This window comes from Oratosquilla oratoria, chromosome 24 (genome assembly GCF_046742065.1).
Source record: "Oratosquilla oratoria isolate Oo_2021 chromosome 24, ASM4674206v1, whole genome shotgun sequence".
NCBI classification, from domain to species: Eukaryota; Metazoa; Arthropoda; class Malacostraca; order Stomatopoda; family Squillidae; genus Oratosquilla; species Oratosquilla oratoria.
This window is the reverse complement of record NC_134800.1, coordinates 32,306,305-32,326,220: the sequence shown is the minus strand read 5'-3', so window position 1 is coordinate 32,326,220 and position 19,916 is coordinate 32,306,305. Positions and strand designations below refer to the sequence as shown.

Genomic DNA, 19,916 nt, shown 5'->3' with positions numbered 1-19,916 from the left:
AAAGATCCGGACATAATGGGAATTGTTGAGACAAAATTAAAAGGTCCACTACCACCCAACAGCATAGGACACAATGCATATAATTATTGGATTAGAAACAAAGTGATAAAACAAGGGGGAGGAGTTATGTTCCTGACTAAGAAGGATATAAAGGTGAAGAGTGTCACATATGGGAAGAATAGAGTAGAGATGATTATGATAGAAGTAGAAGATAGATATAAGAAGAGCAGAAAGTTTGTAATAAACTACGTGCCCATAAAAACAGCCTCGTGGGAAGAGAATGAACATAAAAGCATGTTAGAAGACACAAGAATAACACTAAACGAGATAATGGAAGATGGAGGAAGAATAGTTATGATGGGCAACTATAATTGCAAAGAAATATGCTGGGAAGAGATGACCGTAAAGGGTGGAGAAGACTCATGGGGGAAGTGTTCTACTTGAGATGATTATTGACCACACAATGACACAATGGATCCAAGAGAACACTAGGTATAGAAATGAAGAACCATCGAGTCTAGACCTAATAATCGCATCAGAACCTAAAATAGTGGAAAAGATAGAATACCAGGCACCAATAAGCAAAAGTGACCACATATTGATAGAACTAAAACTAAATGAGGAAAAATACATGAAAAGAAATGAACAATATAGAAAAGGAAGATTGATGTACGAAAAAACAAATTTTGATTAAATAAGAGAATTCTTCCAAAATGAAAACTGGGAAAGAATACACAAAGAAGATACAACAGTAGAAGAGAAATGGAATATTTTGACAAAAATCTATAAAAAAGGAGTAGAAAAGTATGTCCGAAGACAAAAACAAGAAAAAGAATATGTAAAGTGCTGGTACAATAAAAGTTGTAGGGAGATAAAAGACAAAAGAGACAAAGCTTGGACCAAATCGAAGAAAAACAAAAGACCTGAAAAATGGAAAATATATACTTGTTATAGAAATGAATATGTACAAGTGTGCAGAGAGGAAAAGAGAAAATATGAAAAAGATGTCATAGAAAAATGTAAAGATCAACCAAAACTATTCTACAGATTTGTAAACAACAAACTGAAAAAAAACAAGATTTGGAGAAATTAAGACAAGGAGGAGTTGAATACACAGAGGAAATTGAAATGGCGGAAATTATGAACAAACATTTTAAATCAGTGTTTACAAGGGAGAACATACAACCTGAAGAGATCGAATGGAAAGAGAAAGTCCCCCCTATGAAAGAAATAGAAGTAACAAAGAATGAAATATTGAAACACTTGAGTAATCTTGATGTCAGAAAATCGCATGGACCAGATGAAATAGCAAACTGGATTTTGAAAGAATGCAGGAATGAACTGGCAGACATAATACATAGCATAATAAACAGTTCCTTGAAAGAAGGTAAAGTTCCAGAAGGGGGAAATAAAGAAGACCCTAACAACTATAGACCAGTCTCTCTAACAAGTACAATAGCAAAAATTTGTGAAAGAATTGTCAAAAATAGATGGGTAAAATATTTAGAAAAAAACGTGCTAAATCCAAGGCAATTTGGATTCAGACAAGGACGATCATGCGTCACCAATTTAATATGTTTCTATTCAAGGCTAATAGATATAATACAAGAAAGAGATGGATGGGCTGATTGTGCATTTTTAGACCTAAAAAAAGCGTTTGACAAAGTACCACATAAGAAGTTGCTTAAGAAATTAGAAACTAAAGGAGGAATACGGGGCAAACTGCTAAATTGGATGGAAGACTTTTTGCAAGAAAGAAAAATGAGAGTAGTGATAAGAGACCAACACTCAAAATGGGATGAAGTAATAAGCGGTGTTCCACAAGGAACAGTTCTGGCCCCAATAATGTTTGCAATAAATATTAATGATATGGATGAAGGAATTGAAAGCTATATGAGCTTCTTTGCAGATGATGCAAAACTATTGAAAAAAGTGAACACGGAAGAAGATTGTGAATCACTACAGAGAGATCTAAATAAAGTATAGGAATGGAGTAGGAAGTGGGAGATGGAGTTCAATACAAAGAAGTGTAGTATAATGGAATTTGGAAAAAGCAAAAACAGAATAACAGGATCATATAAATTGGGAGAAGAAGGAATAAAAAAAAGTAGAAAATGAAAAGGACCTGGGAGTCATTGTTATGAATAATATGTCACCTGAGAAACATATAAATAAGATTTTTGGAAAAACCTATAATTTAATAAGAACAATCAAAGTTGCATTTACATACCTGGATGAAGAAATGGTGAAGAAATTTCTAATCACCCTGATAAGACCAAGATTGGAATATGCAGCAACGATATGGTCACCAAGTACAAAAAAATGTATAACAAAACTTGAAAGAATACAAAGAGCAATTACAAAATTGGCACCAACACTCTCAAAACTATCATATGAAGAGAGACTAGCAAAACTTGAACTACAGACACTAGAGCAAAGAAGAGAGAGAGGAGATTTGATAGCTATTTACAGAATCATGAAAGGCATAGAAATTACTGATAGAGAAAATCTGATAAAATGGGATGACAGAAATACAAGAGGGCATGGAAAGAAAATAAAAAAAGACAGCTATAGAAGAGACCTGAAAAGGAACAGCTTTCCTCACAGAGTAATTGATAGTTGGAACAAGTTAGATGAGAAAGTGGTGTGTGCATAAACAATACATGAATTTAAAAATAGTTTAGGTAAAATGAGATACGAAAACGGGACCCCACGAGCATAGCTCCCCTTCCTGTAAAATACAACTAGGTAAATACATACATACGGTTCTCGGTATTTAATATAGAAAGTCAGCATATGCGGATTTGGTCATACGCGGTAATTTCAGGAACCTAACCCCCGCGTTATTTGAGGGACTCCTGTATTGCATCTTGAGATCCAAATTTCATCTTGTTATCTTCCAAGTCTATAAACTTCTATTTTTCACTTGTCTTTCTCCTTACCCATTATATTTTGCATTATTTCTTTAGCAAGATTTATTATGAGAATGGCTGTGTATTGATGTGTAATGCAAGGAAGGGAAGGGGTGGGGGATGGGGAAGAGTAGGGAGTAGCTGTGTGTGAATGATATTCTGATGCAACTCAAAGGGATTTCTCCTTGTCTTCTCTTTTTTCTGCATGGGGAATATAGAGGGAGGGGGGTCATCAATTAAGTGAAGCAGCCTTGCTGTGGATATGCTGTGTCTTACTGCATTGCTTCAGATCTAGGGTAGTGGGCAGGAGACAGGAATGACTATTTATGAGGAGCTAAGATTGAGAGGGAAGAAAGGGTGGTAGATGGGAGTAGAATGGGTGGGAGTGGGCACATGCCTTTTGAATTGGCTACCTTCTGTATAAGGGGGGAAAACCCCTTGCTACATTGATAGTTCTTTAGATTTTAATGATGAGTTAAAATTGTGTCTCAAAGGGCAGAAATGCTATTCATCAAGGAGAGAAAAAAAAATCACTTACCTGGAGTTTTAGCTGCAGAGATCAAAGCTCTTACAGACTGCTTGCTTTCTTCTTGGTTTGAATATATGTCATGTTCCTGGTGAATACCAGCTGGATGGATTTCTTTTTTTAAAGAATTCAGGCTTATCTGTAAACCACAACATATTATGAAGAATTCAAATGCACATTTAAAAATATCTTCAAGCTCATGAGTGGAATGATTCTTGATACATAATTGAAATAGTTTTCAATCTCCTTTCAAATTTACACCATTATCAAAGGAAAGTACTGGCTGAAAATCCTTCATCTCAAATTCCAAAAAAATAACTTTCAAAAACTGTATATTGAGTGTGATGACAATGTATTACATATAAGAAATTCCATTGGGAAAAATCCCAGTCTATGTGCAACTGTTGTGTAATATGTGGCAGTATAGAGGCTGTTGTAATGTATCCTTGCCTGTCCTGAGTGGGTCAGGGATTGCTGAGCCCATCTAAGTTGGCACCAGTTTCTTAGAAGCAGTCATCACAACACCACCTTTATTTAAGAATTAAAAAAAAAAAAAAAATGTATATATACATATATATATATATATATATACAGTATATATATATATATATACATACATATACCAAAGGCTTTTTCCCCCTTACACTGGGGGGTAGCCAAAAAGAAAAAGGCATAGAAACCACTCCCACCCATTCTATTCCCTATATATCCCACTCCCTTCCACCCTCCTCCCTCCCTCTCATCTTGGCACCTCCTGGATGACAGGCCATCCCTGTATCCTGTCCACTGCCCTGGGTCAGAAGCAGTGTCACAAGACACAGTACATCCACAGCAAGACCGCTTCATTAATTTGGTGACCCCCCCCTCTCCGTCCCCTCATGCAGAAAAAGAGAAAATGGGGAGAAATCCCTTCAGGCTGCATCAAATTTTTTCTCATACATACTTCTTCACCCCCCCCCATCCCCCACCCACTCCCCCTCATGCATCACAGCATCATCCATACACAACCATTCTCCATTCAACCCCCCTATCTTCTCTCCTCTCCCGTCCTTCCTCAACAGACATTCCTCTCTTTTGTAATGCCCCTTTCACCCCATCCATCCATCTCATCCTAGGATGCCCCCTTATATTCACTCCTTCCATCTCTGCCTTCCATACCTCTTTTACTACTCTTTCTTCACTCATTCTTTCCATGTGTCCAAACCATCCCAATACTCTTTCATCAACCCTATCACCCAGCTCCCTTTCCACCCCTGTTCTCCTCCTCACCTCCTCATTTCTCACTATATCTAGCCTAGTAACCCCAATCATACTTCTCAGACATTTCATCTCAAACACATTCAAACTCCCTATCTCTTCCTCTCTTATGTTCCATGTTTCTGCCCCATACAGTGCTGTTGGCACAATCACTCCTTCATATAACCTCCTCTTAGCATCCATTCCCAGATGTCTATTTCTCATTACACTTTTTTAATCCACCATGGCATCTACTCGCTTCTCTCAATCTACATTCTACCTCCACCCCCACTCCTCCCTTTCCTGTCACATTCGCACCCAAGTATCTAAAACTATCCAATTCCTCCAGTCTCACACCCTTAATGCTCATTTCCAGCCTATTGTCACTCTCTCCCCATGTATATCTTATCACCTTACTTTTGCCCACATTTATCTTCAGCTTCCTTCTTTCACACACCTTCTCAAACTCTGTCACTAACTTCCTCAATCCCTCCTCTAATCCTGCTACAAGCGCAGTGTCATCCGAAAACAACAACTGGCTCACCCCCCACTTTTCTCTATTTTCTTTAATCATCTCCAATCCCTGACCCACTACCCTAGCATTCACCTCTCACACCACCCCATCCATGTATAGCTTGAACAGCCAGAGCAACATAACACATCCCTGATGAAGTCCCACCTTTACCTCAAACCATTCACTCTCTCCATTCCTAATCCTAACACATGCTCTACTACTCTCATAAAAACTCTTGACTGACCTTAACAGCTTTCCTCCTATCCCATATATCTGCAGTACTTCCCACAGTGACTTCTTGTCCACCCTGTTGTAAGCCTTTTCCAGATCCATAAAAGCCCAAAAAAACATCCTTACCTTTTCCTATAGCTTTCTCACATATCTGTCTTACCACAAAAATCTGATCTACACAACCCCTACCTGTCCTAAAACTACATTGTTCCTCACCAATTATTCCCTCTGTTCCTCTCCTAATCCTCTCACTCAAGACCCTCCCATATGCCTTCCCAACTACACTCAACAAGCTGATCCCTCTGAAACTACTATACTCACACTTGTCTCCCTTTCCCTTGTAAAGCAGAACTATACAGGCACTCCTCCAGTCCTCTGGCACTCTACCCTCTCTTAAACAAACATTAACTAATCTCACCAGCCAGTCCACCATAACTGTACCTCCTTTCTTCAGACATACTGCATGGCATCCATCCAGACCCGGTGCCTTACCTGCTTTCATCATCTTAACAGCTGTTTTCAATTCATTTTTCCCTATTTCTCCTCCATTTTCCTCACTCATCACTCATTTTCTTAGTGCTTCCCACTGCAACTACCTTTTCCTCCCTATCCTCCTTCACATTTAGCAACTCCCTAAAACACTCTGCCCACCTTCCTCTCACTACCTTCTCTCCCATTATCATCTCTCCATCTGTACCTTTTACCTTTTCTTCTCTACTTGATTCGCCTCCTCTTCTTCTTTTAATTTCTTTCCAAAACATCTTTTTATTACTTTCAAAACTTTCTGTCATACTCTCACCCCATTTCACATCTGCTCTCCTCTTTGCTTCCTTTATCTTATGCTTAACTTCTCTTCTCTTTACTTTGTGTGTGTGTGTGTGTGTGTGTGTGTGTATATATATACACATACACACATACCTGGACAAAATCTGGAAATGGAGTCAGAAGAGTGAAGTGAATTTCAACATCAAGAAATGTAGTGTAATGGAATTTGGAAAAAAAAAGTAAAAATAGAATATCAGGACAATATAACACTGGTACAAAGGAAGTTAAAAAAGTCAACTTGGAAAGGGACCTAGGAGTAACTATTACCAATGACATGGCACCAGACAAACATATCAACAAATTAGTCAGAGAAACTTTCAATTTATTAAGATCAATGAAAGTGGCTTTTGACTACATGGATAAAGAAATGGTAAAGAAAATATTAGTTCCATTGATAAGAACAAAATTGGAGTATGCTGCAACATTATGAATGCCTAGTACTAAAAAGAACATAAAAGAAATTAGAGAGAATTCAAAGAGCAGCGACAAAGATGGCACCAACACTCTCCCAATTGACATATGAACAAAGATTGGACAAACTCAAACTACCAACTCTAAAGTGGGATAGGAGAAAAAAAGAGGACATGGAAAGAAACTTAAAAAAGGATAGTTATATACGAGATCTGAAAAAGAATAGCTTCCCACACAGAGTGATAGATATCTGCAATAAACTGAATGAGGAAAGAGTGAGTGCAAAACCTATACAAGAATTTAAGATCAAACTGGATGCTGAAAGATACAAAAGTGGGTCACTACAAGCATAGCACTCTTCCTGTAAAATACAACTTGGTAAATACACACACACACACACACACAGGAAAAGGAAAAAGAAAGAAAAATGAACCAACAAAAAGAGGACTAGACATGAGTAGAGCAGAATTGCCATTAGGAGTGATACCAAAGAGGACTTGTTTAAACGACATCACAAAATCAACTCAAAGGTGGGAATTTTTTTTTTTCAGGTTTCCAAAGAGAAGTGTGACAAGAAGCTCCATCTTCCATAAATAGGAAGAAATTTTTATTCATTCTACCACTGGAGAGTATTGGAATGAGTCCTTCCTTCATTATAGAAACATATTTGCCTGAATTGATGTTTTCTTGACACTCCACAAGCTCTGATTGACCATCACTCCAAACTGCATCCAACACCACTATTGAAATGCCCCAATGTTTCACTGTTGGCTGCAGTCTTTTGAGGTCAAACTCTTGACTACAGTCTCCAGACCCACACTCTTCCACTGTCAGAAAATAATGCAAATCATGACTCGTCAGTGAAAATGACAGTGCTCCAAAAGGCCATAGGTCTCTCCACCATCTCTACAGCCCAATCCTTTCTGTGCTTGATATTGGCTGGATGAAGGAGTGATTTCCTTCTTGCAGCTCTGCCATAGTAACCCAGCTTGTGGAGATACCTGACAGCTGTTCTGGGACTGACATCAGCTTGTGCTGCTATGTCAAAGGCCTTGCAAAGTGGATTCTCTTCGACATTTCTTTTCACAAGACGCAAAGTTTTTTCTGAGGGCCCAAGATGACCTGAATGAGGTTTTGTGCCCTTCTTGCCTTCTCTAGTGAATTGTATGATCACTCTATTAACAGTAGAAAGGGGTATTGACAGATTTTCAGATATTTTGCTTTGACAAAGTTCACCTTCATGTTGACCCACAATACGACCTCGCTGAAATTCAGATAGGTCTATTGCTCCATTGGTTTGTGGTACGCTTGAGTAATCTTGTATGTAATCTGAAATATAAATCTAGGGAAATAGAACATATTAGGTAAATTTGAATACCATTAACCATTAACCCCTTCCATACGGTGCTGCACACGTAGGCGTCATGGACTTAGATCTCGGTGGCAGCAGCCAATGCCAGCCGTACGACGTGTCGTAATAATACTCGCATCATAAAATATAGTCACCGCTTATATCGATCGTTCTCTCTTCACCCGTGAATTTTGATAACCATAGAAAATGCGATTACAAAAGAATTAGAAAGAATGTCATTATGGAGGGGCGACTACAATAAATATAATCAAGACGCCGATATGGCAGCCTCACGAATACACTCGCTCCCCATGACGCCTACGTGTGCGGCACCGTATGGAAGGGGTTAAATAAGAGCAGAAATGCATTTTTCTTGGTGTCTATTCAATTTTGTCATGTGTGTGTGTGTATATATATATATATATATATATATATATATATATTGATATATACATACAGTAAGTCCTCGTTATACGGTACATATGCATTCCTGAAAACCTTACCGCAAATTGAAATTACCGTATACCGAACCCATTATAACATGTAATAATAGGATATGTGTTCCAGCACATCAAAAGTCACCCCTACAGACATGAAAATACATGAAAATAGTCACATAAGAAAATGTAAAGTACTGCACAAAAGAAATATACAGAGAATGTTTTTATTTACCTTTCACTTGCCACGTATTCTATCAGATGATGTCCCTCTCGAGGCTAAGGGGATCTCAGCCCTTACTCATCTTTTGCTGAGTGGGCAGACGAAGATGAGGGTGAGGCAGGAGGCTGACAACCCTCAAACACTTCATCGTCTGCACTGTCGGAAGCAGGTGTGGAAGGGCCAGCTATAGCAGGGTCGGCACGTTTGACTGGTTTGAAGAAAGAAGATATGGAGGAAGGACCAGCTGTAGAGCCGTCGGCAGCGGATGTGGAAGGGCCAGCTGTAGCAGGGTCGGCAGGTGTGACAGGGACGGTAGGTCTGACTGGCTTGAAGAATGAGAAGATGGAGGTTTAGCATTTCTTATTTTTTCATCATAGATTTCTTGATAAATTTTGACACTTTTCTCTATGTCATGAGCCACTTTGCTACTCCTGGTAGGATTTGGGTCATGTTCCTTCAGAGTTTCCAGGGCTTTTTCAATACTTCTGAGGCATTCTCTAAGTTTTGATGTCCAGGCCACGCACAGGTTCTTCTTCCTCATTTCCCTCTTTTTCTGCCTCCTGCAATGCCTTGTCTAGCTCTATAAGTTCATCATTAGTGAGAGGTACCATGGCTTTCCAAAAGATCTTGAACATCATCATCATCAACTCCAGCGAAGCCTGGGAAGTTAAGCACACATTCTGGCCATACTTTTCTCCACGCCAAGTTCATGGTAGAGTTCTTCACTTCGTCCCAAGATGACTTGATGTTGTCTAAGGCATGCTTAATGTTATAAGACTTCCACCATTCTCTGATAGTGGGCTTGCCAGGCCCATCTGTGCCCTTTATCAGTTGCTGCATGGTTCGCCACTGGTAATAAGCTTTGAATGTCTTGATGACTGTTTGATCCATCAGTTGGATCAGAGCTGTGGTGTTTGGGAGGAACATCACCTCAATATTATCTGCCCAGTCTTCCATAGCCCTTGGGTGGCTGGAAGCATTGTCAACTATCAGTAAGAATCGGTTGGCGATGTTGTTAGCTGATGCAAACTCATTAAAAGTTGAAGACAGATATGAATAAAAATAGTCCTGGTGAATTGAAGTGGTCAGCCATGCCTTTGGATTTGATTTCCATACCATAGGCAAGCATTGCTTCAGTAACCCCTTGAGTGCTCTTGGGTTTTCTGAGTGGTATATGAGGAGTGGCTTTAGCTTCAAATCCTCTTCTGCATTGCCTCCAAGTAACAGGGTTAAACGGTCCTTAGAGACTTTAAACCCCTTCGCACTTTTTTCTTCCTTGTCAATATAGGTCTTACTGGTCATCCTCTTCCAGTAAAGTCCTGTTTCATCATAATTTATAACTTGCTTCTTGCTGTACCCTTTCTCTTCAATGCACTTTTCTAATTCTGGCTTGAATTTGTCTGCAGCCTCTTTGTCTGCACTAGCAGCCTCACCTGTGACCTTGATATTCTGGAGAGCTAACCATCGCCTGAATTTATCAAACCACCCTTTGCTTGCTTTAAATTCCAAGTATTCCACTCCCATTTCTATCTTCAGTCTTTCAATAATGGACAATGCTTTCTGACAGATTAACCTCTTCACTCCGGGGCACATCACACGTCTGGCAGCATTAGCTGCCTGACGTGCGATGTAGCGTCATAATAATAGCATTATAAAAAATTAAGTCAGTGCTCAATCGTTCGTTCTCTTTCACCCGTGTATTTTGATAACCATAGAAAATTGATGAAGCCAGTTTAGATAGAATGGAAATTACGTAGGTACGACTACAATGAATATAATCAAGATGGCGACGTTGGCATTATTGAGTACCCACTTGCTCCTCGTGCCGCCTATGTAGGCGTCACCATATGGAAGTGGTCAATATGAAAAAGATGTCATAGAAAAATGTAAAGATCAACCAAAACTATTTTACAGATTTGTAAACAACAAACTGAAAAACAAACAAGAATTAGAGAAACTACGACAAGGATGAGTTGAATGCACAGAGGAAATAGAAATGGCAGAAATTATGAACAAGCATTTTAAATCAGTGTTTACGAGGGCGAACAAACAACCTAGAGATATCGAGTGGGAGGAGAAAGTCCCCCCTATGAAAGAAATAGAAGTAACAAAGAATGAAATGATGAATCACTTGAGTAATCTTGATGTCAGAAAATCACATGGACCAGATGAAATGGCAAACTGGATTTTGAGAGAATGCAGGAATGAACTAACAGACAAAATACACAGTCCAATAAACAGTTCATTGAAAGAAGGAAAAGTTCCAGAAGATTGGAAAAGAGAATATAGAATATAGTACCACTATATAAAGGGGGAAACAAAGAAGACCCTACTAACTATAGACCGGTCTCTCTTACAAGTACGATAGCTAAAATCTGTGAAAGAATGATCAAAACTAGATGGGTAAGGGATCTGGAAAAAACAACGTACTAAATCCCCGGCAATTTGAATTTAGACAAGGACGATCATGTGTCACAAACTTAATGTGTTTCTATTCAAGGCTAATAGATGTAATACAAGAAAGAGATGGATGGGCCTGAAAAAAACTTTTGATAAGGTGCCACATCAGAAATTGATAAAGAAATTATATACTGAATGAGGAATACAGGGCAAACTGCTGAAGTGCATGGAAGACTTCTTGCATGAAAGAAAAATGAGTGGTGATAAGAGACAAACACTCTAATTGGGACGAAGTGATTTGTGGAGTTCCACAAGGAACAGTTCTTGCCCCAATAATGTTTGCTATATATATTAATGATATGGATGAAGGAATTGAAGGATACATGAGCTTCTTTGCGGATGATGCAAAATTAAAAAAAAAAAAAAAGTGAGCACTATAGAAGATACTGAGTCGCTACAGAGTGATCTCAATAAAGTATGGGAATGGAGTAGGAAGTGGGAGATGGAATCCAATATTAAGAATTTATAATGGAATTTGGAAGAAGCAAAAAAAAAAAAAAAAAAAAAAAAAAAAAAAGAATAGTAGGATCATATACATTGGGAGAGGAAGAAATTAAAAAAGTAGAAAATGAGAAGGACCTAGAAGTCATTATTATGAATAATATGTCCCCTGAGAAACATATAAACAATTTTTTTGGAGAAACTTATAATTTAATAAGATCAGTCAAAGTGGCATTTACATACCTGGACGAAGAAATGGTGAAGAAAATACTAGTCACTTTGATAAGACCAAGATTGGAATATGCAGCGACGACGTGGTCACCAAGTACAAAAAAATGTATAACAAAACTTGAAAGAATACAAAGAGCAATTATGAAATTGGCACCAACACTCTCAGAACTACCATATGAAGAGAGACTAGCAAATCTTGAGCTACAGACATTGGAGCAAAGAAGAGAGAGAGGAGACTTGATAACTATTTATAGAATCATGAAAGGCATAGAAACTATTGATAGAGAGGATCTAATAAAATGGGATAGTAGAGATACATGAGGACGCAGAAAGAAAATAAAGAAAGTTATAGAAGTGACCTAAAAAAGAACAGCTTTCCCCATGGAGTAATAGACATTTGGAACAAGTTAGATGAGAAAGTGGTGTGTGCTAAAACGATACACGAATTTAAAAATAGTCTCGATAAAATGAGATATGAAGATGGGACACCACGAGCATAGCTCCCCTTCCCGTAAAATACAACTAGGTAAATACAGGTAGTCGTCGACTTACGACCGAGTTCGGTTCCGTCAGACAGGTCGTAAGTCGATCTGGACGCAAGTCGGTCTTTATATATATACAGTATATATTACCCTTTAAATATTTTTGTTACTATTTATATATATATATATATATATATATATATATTATAGTTAGCATATTGAAATAATCTTAGCATCTTTGAACTATGTTGTACAGTATTTTTTAACCTTTTTGTAGCTTTATCCCCGTCTGGGGTATTGGCTGCTTGTTATTGTGGCAAAGTAGCATGCAGTCGATACTTTAGGGTCTATATGGGGCGCCCCTACAGACCAGAGCCACACATCATTTTGTCTATGATAGAAGAAATTCTGTTCATAGAGAAATGATGACACTTTTATACTACGACTGTCCCTCCGTTATGCTGTCCCCCAACCCCTTGTTGCTGTCCTGTACCATTTCTCTGAGTATTCCCTTTCTGTGATGGGGGAATTCCCTGTGGTGGGGGAAAAAGAATACTGCCACCAAGTTTCCCACTTGGATCGTAAGAGGCTAGAAGAAAGGGACGGGGAGAGGGACTAGGCATCCTTCTCCCTGTAGCCCCAAGGGGCAGATTCCTAAAAAGCAAAGGAAAGGCATAAGGGGTGCTGGAGGGCCTCGGGCCAGCACCCTAAGATTTGGGTCTTTTAATGTGCGTGGATGTGGTACAGATGAGAGTAAAAGGGAAGAGATAGGTAGTATGTTTGTGAGAAGAAAGTTGGATGTGTTGGCTTTGAGTGAAACTAAGTTGAAAGGGAAGGGTGAGTGTAAGTTTGGGAGTGTAAGTGGGAGGTTATCAGGAGTGAAGAGAGGGCGAGGGAGGGAAGGGGTGGCTATTCTAGTAAGTGAGGAGTTAGGTAAAGGGGTAGTGGAGTGGAAGGAGGTTTCCTCAAGGATAATGTGGATGAAGATGAAACTGGGAAAGGAGATGTGGGTCTTTGTAAGTGCATATGGGCCTGGCAGTGAGAAGAGCATGGAAGAAAGGGAGGCCTTTTGGATAGATTTAAATGAGTGCATAGAGGGTTTAGGAAGAAATGTCAATGTAATAGTACTGGGAGACCTTAATGCTAGGGTGGGAAATGGTCCAATCGATGGAGTGGTTGGGAAGTGTGGAGTTCCAGGAAAGAATCGTAGTGGAGAGTTGATGGTGGAAATGTGTCTAGAAAGAGAGTTGATGATAGCAAATACAGTGTTTCGGAAGAAAGTCAAGCATAAGTACACATGGGAGAGGGTGGTGGAGGGAAGGGTGGTAGATAGAGTGCTAATGGATTATGTAGTGGTAAATAGGATTATGATAGGAAGAGTTAAGGATGTACATGTGCTAAGGGGAGAGGGTGGGGGAATATCAGATCATTTTTTGGTGGAAGGTAAGCTGAGAGTGGAGGATAGATGGAGAAGGAGGAAAGGGACAAAAGGTAGGGAGGTTCTTAGAGTGAACTCCTTGAATGAAAAGGAAAAGGAGAAGGAGTACGAAAAGAAGCTGAAGGAGGAGTGGGAGGGAGTAAAGGATAGAGCAGAGATAGGTGTGGAGGAGGAATGGGGATGGTTCAAGGAGGGAGTCTTAAAGTGTGCAAGGATGGTGTGTGGAACAAGAAGGACAGGGGGAAATAGAAGAAAGGGTAGTGAATGGTGGGATGAGGAAACAAAGAAGGTTGTAGAAGAGAAGAAGCGAGCATTCACAGATTGGTTACAAAAGAGGACAGGGGAGTCATATGAGACGTACAAAGAAAAGAAAAGAGAAGTAAAGCAAAAGGTAAAGGAGGCAAAGAGGAGAGCAGATGTGAAATGGGGTAGGAGTATGACAGAAAATTTTGAAAGTAATAAAAAGATGTTTTGGAAAGAAATTAAGAGAGGAAGAGGAGGCGAATCAAGTAGGGAAGAAAAGGTAAAAGGTACAGATGGAGAGTTGATAATGGAAGAGATGGCAGTGAGGGGAAGATGGGCAGAATATTTTAGGGAGTTGCTGAATGTGAAGGAGGATAGGGAAGGAAAGACAGCTGCAGTGGGAAATGCGAAGAAAATGAGAGTGATGAGTGAGGAGAATGGAGGAGAAATAAGGAAGGATGAGGTGAAGGCAGTTGTAAAGATGATGAAAGCAGGTAAGGCACCTGGTCTGGATGGATGTCATGCAGAATGTCTGAAAAAGGGAGGTTCAGTGATGGGGGACTGGTTGGTGAGGTTATTTAATGTTTGCTGGAGAGAGGGTAGAGTACCGGAGGACTGGAGTAGTGCCTGTATAGTTCCTCTTTACAAGGGAAAAGGAGACGAGTGTGAATGTAGTAATTTCAGAGGGATTAGCCTGTTGAGTGTAGTAGGGAAGGCTTATGGGAGGATCTTAATTGAGAGGATTAGGAGAGGAACAGAAGGAGTAATTGGTGAGGAACAGTGTGGATTTAGGACGGGTAGAGGTTGTGTAGATCAGATCTTTGTGGTAAGACAGATATGTGAGATAGCTATAGGAAAGGGGAAGGATGTTTTTTGGGCTTTTATGGATCTGGAAAAGGCTTATGATAGGGTAGACAGTAAGGCACTGTGGGAGGTTATGCAGATTTATGGGATAGGAGGAAAGCTTTTGGGAGCTGTTAAGAGTTTCTATAAGAGTAGTAGAGCATGTGTTAGGATTAGAAATGGAGAGAGTGATTGGTTTGAAGTAAAGGTGGGACTTCGTCAAGGATGCGTTAGGTCACCCTGGCTGTTCAACTTATACATGGATGGGGTGGTGCGAGAGGTGAATGCTAGGGTAGTGAGTCAGGGATTGGAGATGGTTAAAGAAAATGGAGAAAAGTGGGAGGTGAGCCAGCTGTTGTTTGCGGACGACACTGCGCTTGTGGCAGGGTCAGAGGAGGGATTGAGGAAGCTGGTGGCAGAGTTTGGGAGAGTATGTGATAGAAGAAAGCTAAAGATAAATGTGGGTAAAAGTAAGGTGATGAGATGTACAAGGGGTGAAAGTGGCAGTAGACTGGAAGTGAACATTAAGGGAGAGCGACTGGAGGAAGTGGATAGTTTTAGATACTTGAGTGCAAGTGTAGCAGGAAAAGGTGGAGTGAAGGTGGAGGTAGAATGTAGATTGAGAGAAGCGAGTAAATGCCTTGGTGGTTTAAAGAGTGTAATGAGGAATAGACATTTGGGAATGGATGCGAAGAGGAGACTGTATGAAGGAGTGATTGTGCCAACAGCACTGTATGGGGCAGAAACGTGGAACATAAGAGAAGAAGAGAGAAGGAGTTTGAATGTGTTTGAGATGAGGTGTCTGAGAAGTATGGTTGGGGTTACTAGGCTGGATAGAATGAGAAATGAGGAGGTGAGGAGGAGAACAGGGGTGAAAAAGGATTTGGGAGATAGGGTTGATGAAAGAATATTAGGATGGTTTGGACACATGGAAAGAATGAGTGAAGAAAGACTAGTAAAAGAGGTATGGAAGGCAGATGTGGAGGGAGTGAACATGAGGGGACGTCCTAGGATGAGGTGGATGGATGAGGTGGATGGATGCGGTGAAGGGGGCTTTGGGGAAGAGGGGAATGTCTGTTGAGGAAGGATGGGAGAGGACGGAAGACAGAGGTGAGTGGAGAATGGTTGTATATGGATGATGTTGTGACTGCATGAGGAGGAATGGGCGGGGGGGTGGGGGGTGGGGTAGTATGTGTGAGTAAATTTTGACGCAGCCCGAAGGGATTTCTCCCCGTCCTCGCCTTATATGCAAAGGGGGACGGAGAGGGGGGGGTCGCCGATTAAATGAAGCGGCCTTGCTGTGGATGTACTGTGTCTTGCGACACTGTTTCTGACCCAGGGCGGTGGGCAGGGTGCAGGGATGACCCGTCATCCAGGAGGTGCTCAGATGAGAGGAAGGGTGGGAGGGGTGTGGAGTGTATTTAGGGATGAAATGGGTGGGAGTGTTTTTATGCCTTTCCCTTTTTGGCTACCTCCCTTGGAAGGGGGAAAAAGCCTTGGTATATGTATGTATGTATGTAGCTTTATCTGATTTTCTTTGGGAAACGTAGCCTAGGCCTAAGCATACTGAATAAAATCCTATGATCTTTAACCTTTGATATTTAATACTGTATTTTCTAACTTTAATATTATTTCACCATCAGCCTTTCTTTAGGAAACGTATGCATACTGAATAAAATCTTATTATCTTTGAGCTACGTTGTTTAATATTCATTAACTTTTTTTTATAATTTTCGTTAGTAAACATAGCCAAGGCCTATGCATACTGAATAAAGTCCTCTCATCTTTGACCTACTAATACTTTTTGTTGGTTACATTAAAATCATTGTAAGGCAAAATTAGGAATTTTTTTTATTTCAAAACACATTCATTTCGTTTACGTACTGTACCGAAAATATTGTTATCAACAACAGACTAGGCATAAACAAAGTTTACTGTTACATTCTATTAATCGCAAAACATAAAAATACAAAATGCTGAACCGAACATATTGTTATCGATAACAGACTAGGCATAAGAAAGTTTTACTGTTACATTTTATTAATTGCAAAACATATAAAAATAAAAAATGCAAGGCAAAATTAAGAATTTTTTTTATTTCAAAAAACATTCTTTTCGCTTACGTACTGTACCGAACATATTGTTATCGACAAGAAACTAGCCTGGGCATAAAAAAAAAAAAGTTTTATTGTTACATTTTGTTAATTGCAAAACATATAGAAATACAAAATGCAATGCAAAATTAGGAATCATTTTACTTCAAAGAAAAAAATTGAAAGAATATTTAGTTGGCTGGGATGCTGTCGGTGTCGGCAGCCTGCCAAAACTATCGTACTCGCGTCTCGCGGCATGCGGAGTAATTGCTCTGCGCTGCCAGGCATAACATTGCAGTTCTATTACTCTATTAAATGTTAAATATTATTGTACTATCTCGTGGTCGTAAAGTGGATCAGTCGTAAGTCGCATAGGTTGTAAGTCGACGACTACCTGTACACACACACGACAGTCGAAGTGGCAACAAATATTGGAACTCCGGAAAAAAATTAATTATCGTAAATCTCAATGATGAGGGAGTACCTGTGTTGTATTAGTAGGAAAGGGGAAAGCTCATGGTGTAGTGGGAAGGTGAAGAAAAAGGAGAAGGGGGGGGATTACTGAGGAAAATGGAAGAAAATGAGGAAGGGGACAAACGGGCCCCAGAAGTCAGAAGGAATGTCAACAAAAGATGTGCAGACAATAGAGGTGAAGTTAAAGAAATTACTAAAAATGTAAATATTAGAAATATAGATAAGAGCAGCACAATGGAAGGTGTAGATAATTATTTCCATGGATTTAATGAGGGAGAAGATGACAAACTCCCCTGATTAGCAAGTCTAGAGGAAAATCTAACAAAAATGAACAAACAATGGGAGGTTAGATTTAGTCAATTTGCACTGATTACACAGAGTTGATATATTGGAAGAACTAAAGAAAGAGAACCAAAACCTAGATAAAGAAATAGAAGAATTAAAAAGACAGTTAAAAGAAGTAAAGGATGAGAAAGAGGAATAAATGAAGAAGAATAAATAGTCCATAGAAAAAGAGGTAAGTGGTTGGAAAAAGGTTCAGGAAAATAGCAAAATTGAATTTAGAGTTATAGTAAAACAACAGGTGAAGGAACACTAAGGACACAGTTATTAAAGTGATGGCAGGGAAGGAGAATATAGTAAGAGATTTAGCAGATAAAAAGAAATGTATAACTATGTTAGGAATGGAAGAGAAACATAATCTAAATAGGACTACAAGAGTAAGAGAGGAGAAGGAAAGAGTGAACAGGGTACTAACAATATTTCAAGAGGGTGAACAGGAAATAGGGAAAGAAATTGAAGAAATACATAGACTTGGGAAATACAGTGTAGACAAGACCAGACCAATCAAGATTAAATTCAGGTTACAAATGACAGCAAGAATGTCTTATCAAATACAGGAAAACTAGCAAAAAGTGATCAGTACAAACAGGTATGGATAAAAAGAGAGATGAATAAAGAGAGAGAGAGGAAGAGAAAACAAAAAGAATCGGAACTAGGGGAAAAAATGAGAACAGAACAGAGTCAGACAAAGAGAAATTCTATTGGTCAGTAGTGGATATGAAAGTGAGGAAATGGTTCATACATACATATACCAAAGGCTTTTTCCCCCTTACACTGGGGGGTAGCCAAAAAGAAAAAGGCATAGAAACCACTCCCACCCATTCCCTTTCCTATATATTCCACTACCCTCCACCCTCCTCCCTCCCTCCTATCTTGGCACCTCCTGGATGACATGTCATCCCTGCATCCTGTCCACTGCCCTGGGTCAGCAGTGTTGCAAGACACAGCACATTCACAGCAAGGCTGCTTCATAAATTCGGCGACCTCCCCCTCTCCGTCCCCTCACACAAAAAAGGAGGAGACGGGGAGAAATCCCTTCGGGCTGCGTCAAATATTTCTCATACATACTTCCTCATCCCCCACTCATACATCACAGCATCATCTATACACAACCCCTCTCCATTCATCCCCTATCTTCATTCCTCTCCCGTCTTTCCTCTACAGACATTCCTCTCTATTGTAATGCCCCTTTCACCCCATCCATCCATCTCATCCTAGGATGCCCCCTCATATTCACTCCTTCCACCTCTGCCTTCCACACTTCTTTTACTAATCTTTCTTCACTCATTCTTTCCATGTGTCCAAACCATCCCAATACTCTTTCATCCACCCTATCTCCCAGGTCTCTTTCCACTCCCTGTTCTCCTCCTCACCTCCTCATTTTTCACTCTATCTAGCCTAGTAACCCCTATCATACTTCTCAGACATTTCATCTCAAACACATTCAAACTCCTTCTCTCTTCCTCCCTTATGTTCCATGTTTCTGCCCTGTACAGTGCTGTTGACACAACCACTCCTTCATATAATCTCTTCTTAGCATCCATTCCCAGATGTCTATTTCTCATTACACTTTTTAATCCACCAAGGCATTTACTCGCTTTCCTGCCACATTTGCACCCAAGTATCTAAAACTATCCACTTCCTCTAGTCTTTCACCCTATATACTCACATCCAGCCTGCTGTAACTCTCTCCCCTTGTACATCTCATCACCTTACTTTTGCCCACATTTATCTTCAGCTTCCTTCTTTCACACACCTTCTCAAACTCTGTCACCAACTTACTCAATCCCTCCTCTGATCCTGCTACAAGCACAGTGTCATCAACAAACAACAACAGGCTCACCTCCCACTTTTCTCCATTTTCTTTAACTATCTCCATCCACTGACCCACTACCCTTGCATTCTCCTCTTACGCCACCCCCATCCATGTATAGCTTGAACAGCCAGGGTGACATAACACATCCCTGATGAAGTCCCACCTTTACTGCAAACCATTCACTCTCTCCATTTCTAATCCTAACACAAGCTCTACTACTCTCCTAAAAACTCTTGACTGCTCATAACAGCTTTCCTCCTATCCCATATATCTGCAGTACTTCCCACAGAGCTTTCTTGTCTACCCTGTCATATGCCTTTTCCAGATCCATAAAAGCCAAAAAAACATCCTTACCATTTCCTATAGCTTTCTGGCATATCTGTCTTA

General features: G+C 39.8%; 1 protein-coding gene across 4 annotated transcripts in view; it reads right to left on the bottom strand.

The window, feature by feature from the left end:
* Positions 1 to 19,916, bottom strand: part of LOC143038542 (uncharacterized) — a 181,987-nt gene that overhangs the window by 110,373 nt on the left and 51,698 nt on the right. For all 4 annotated transcript variants that reach the window (XM_076207868.1, XM_076207865.1, XM_076207866.1 and 1 more), the window contains exon 8: positions 3,451 to 3,577. In XM_076207868.1, coding sequence (XP_076063983.1) covers positions 3,451 to 3,577 — 127 coding nt within the window. The remainder of the gene's footprint in view (positions 1 to 3,450; positions 3,578 to 19,916) is intronic.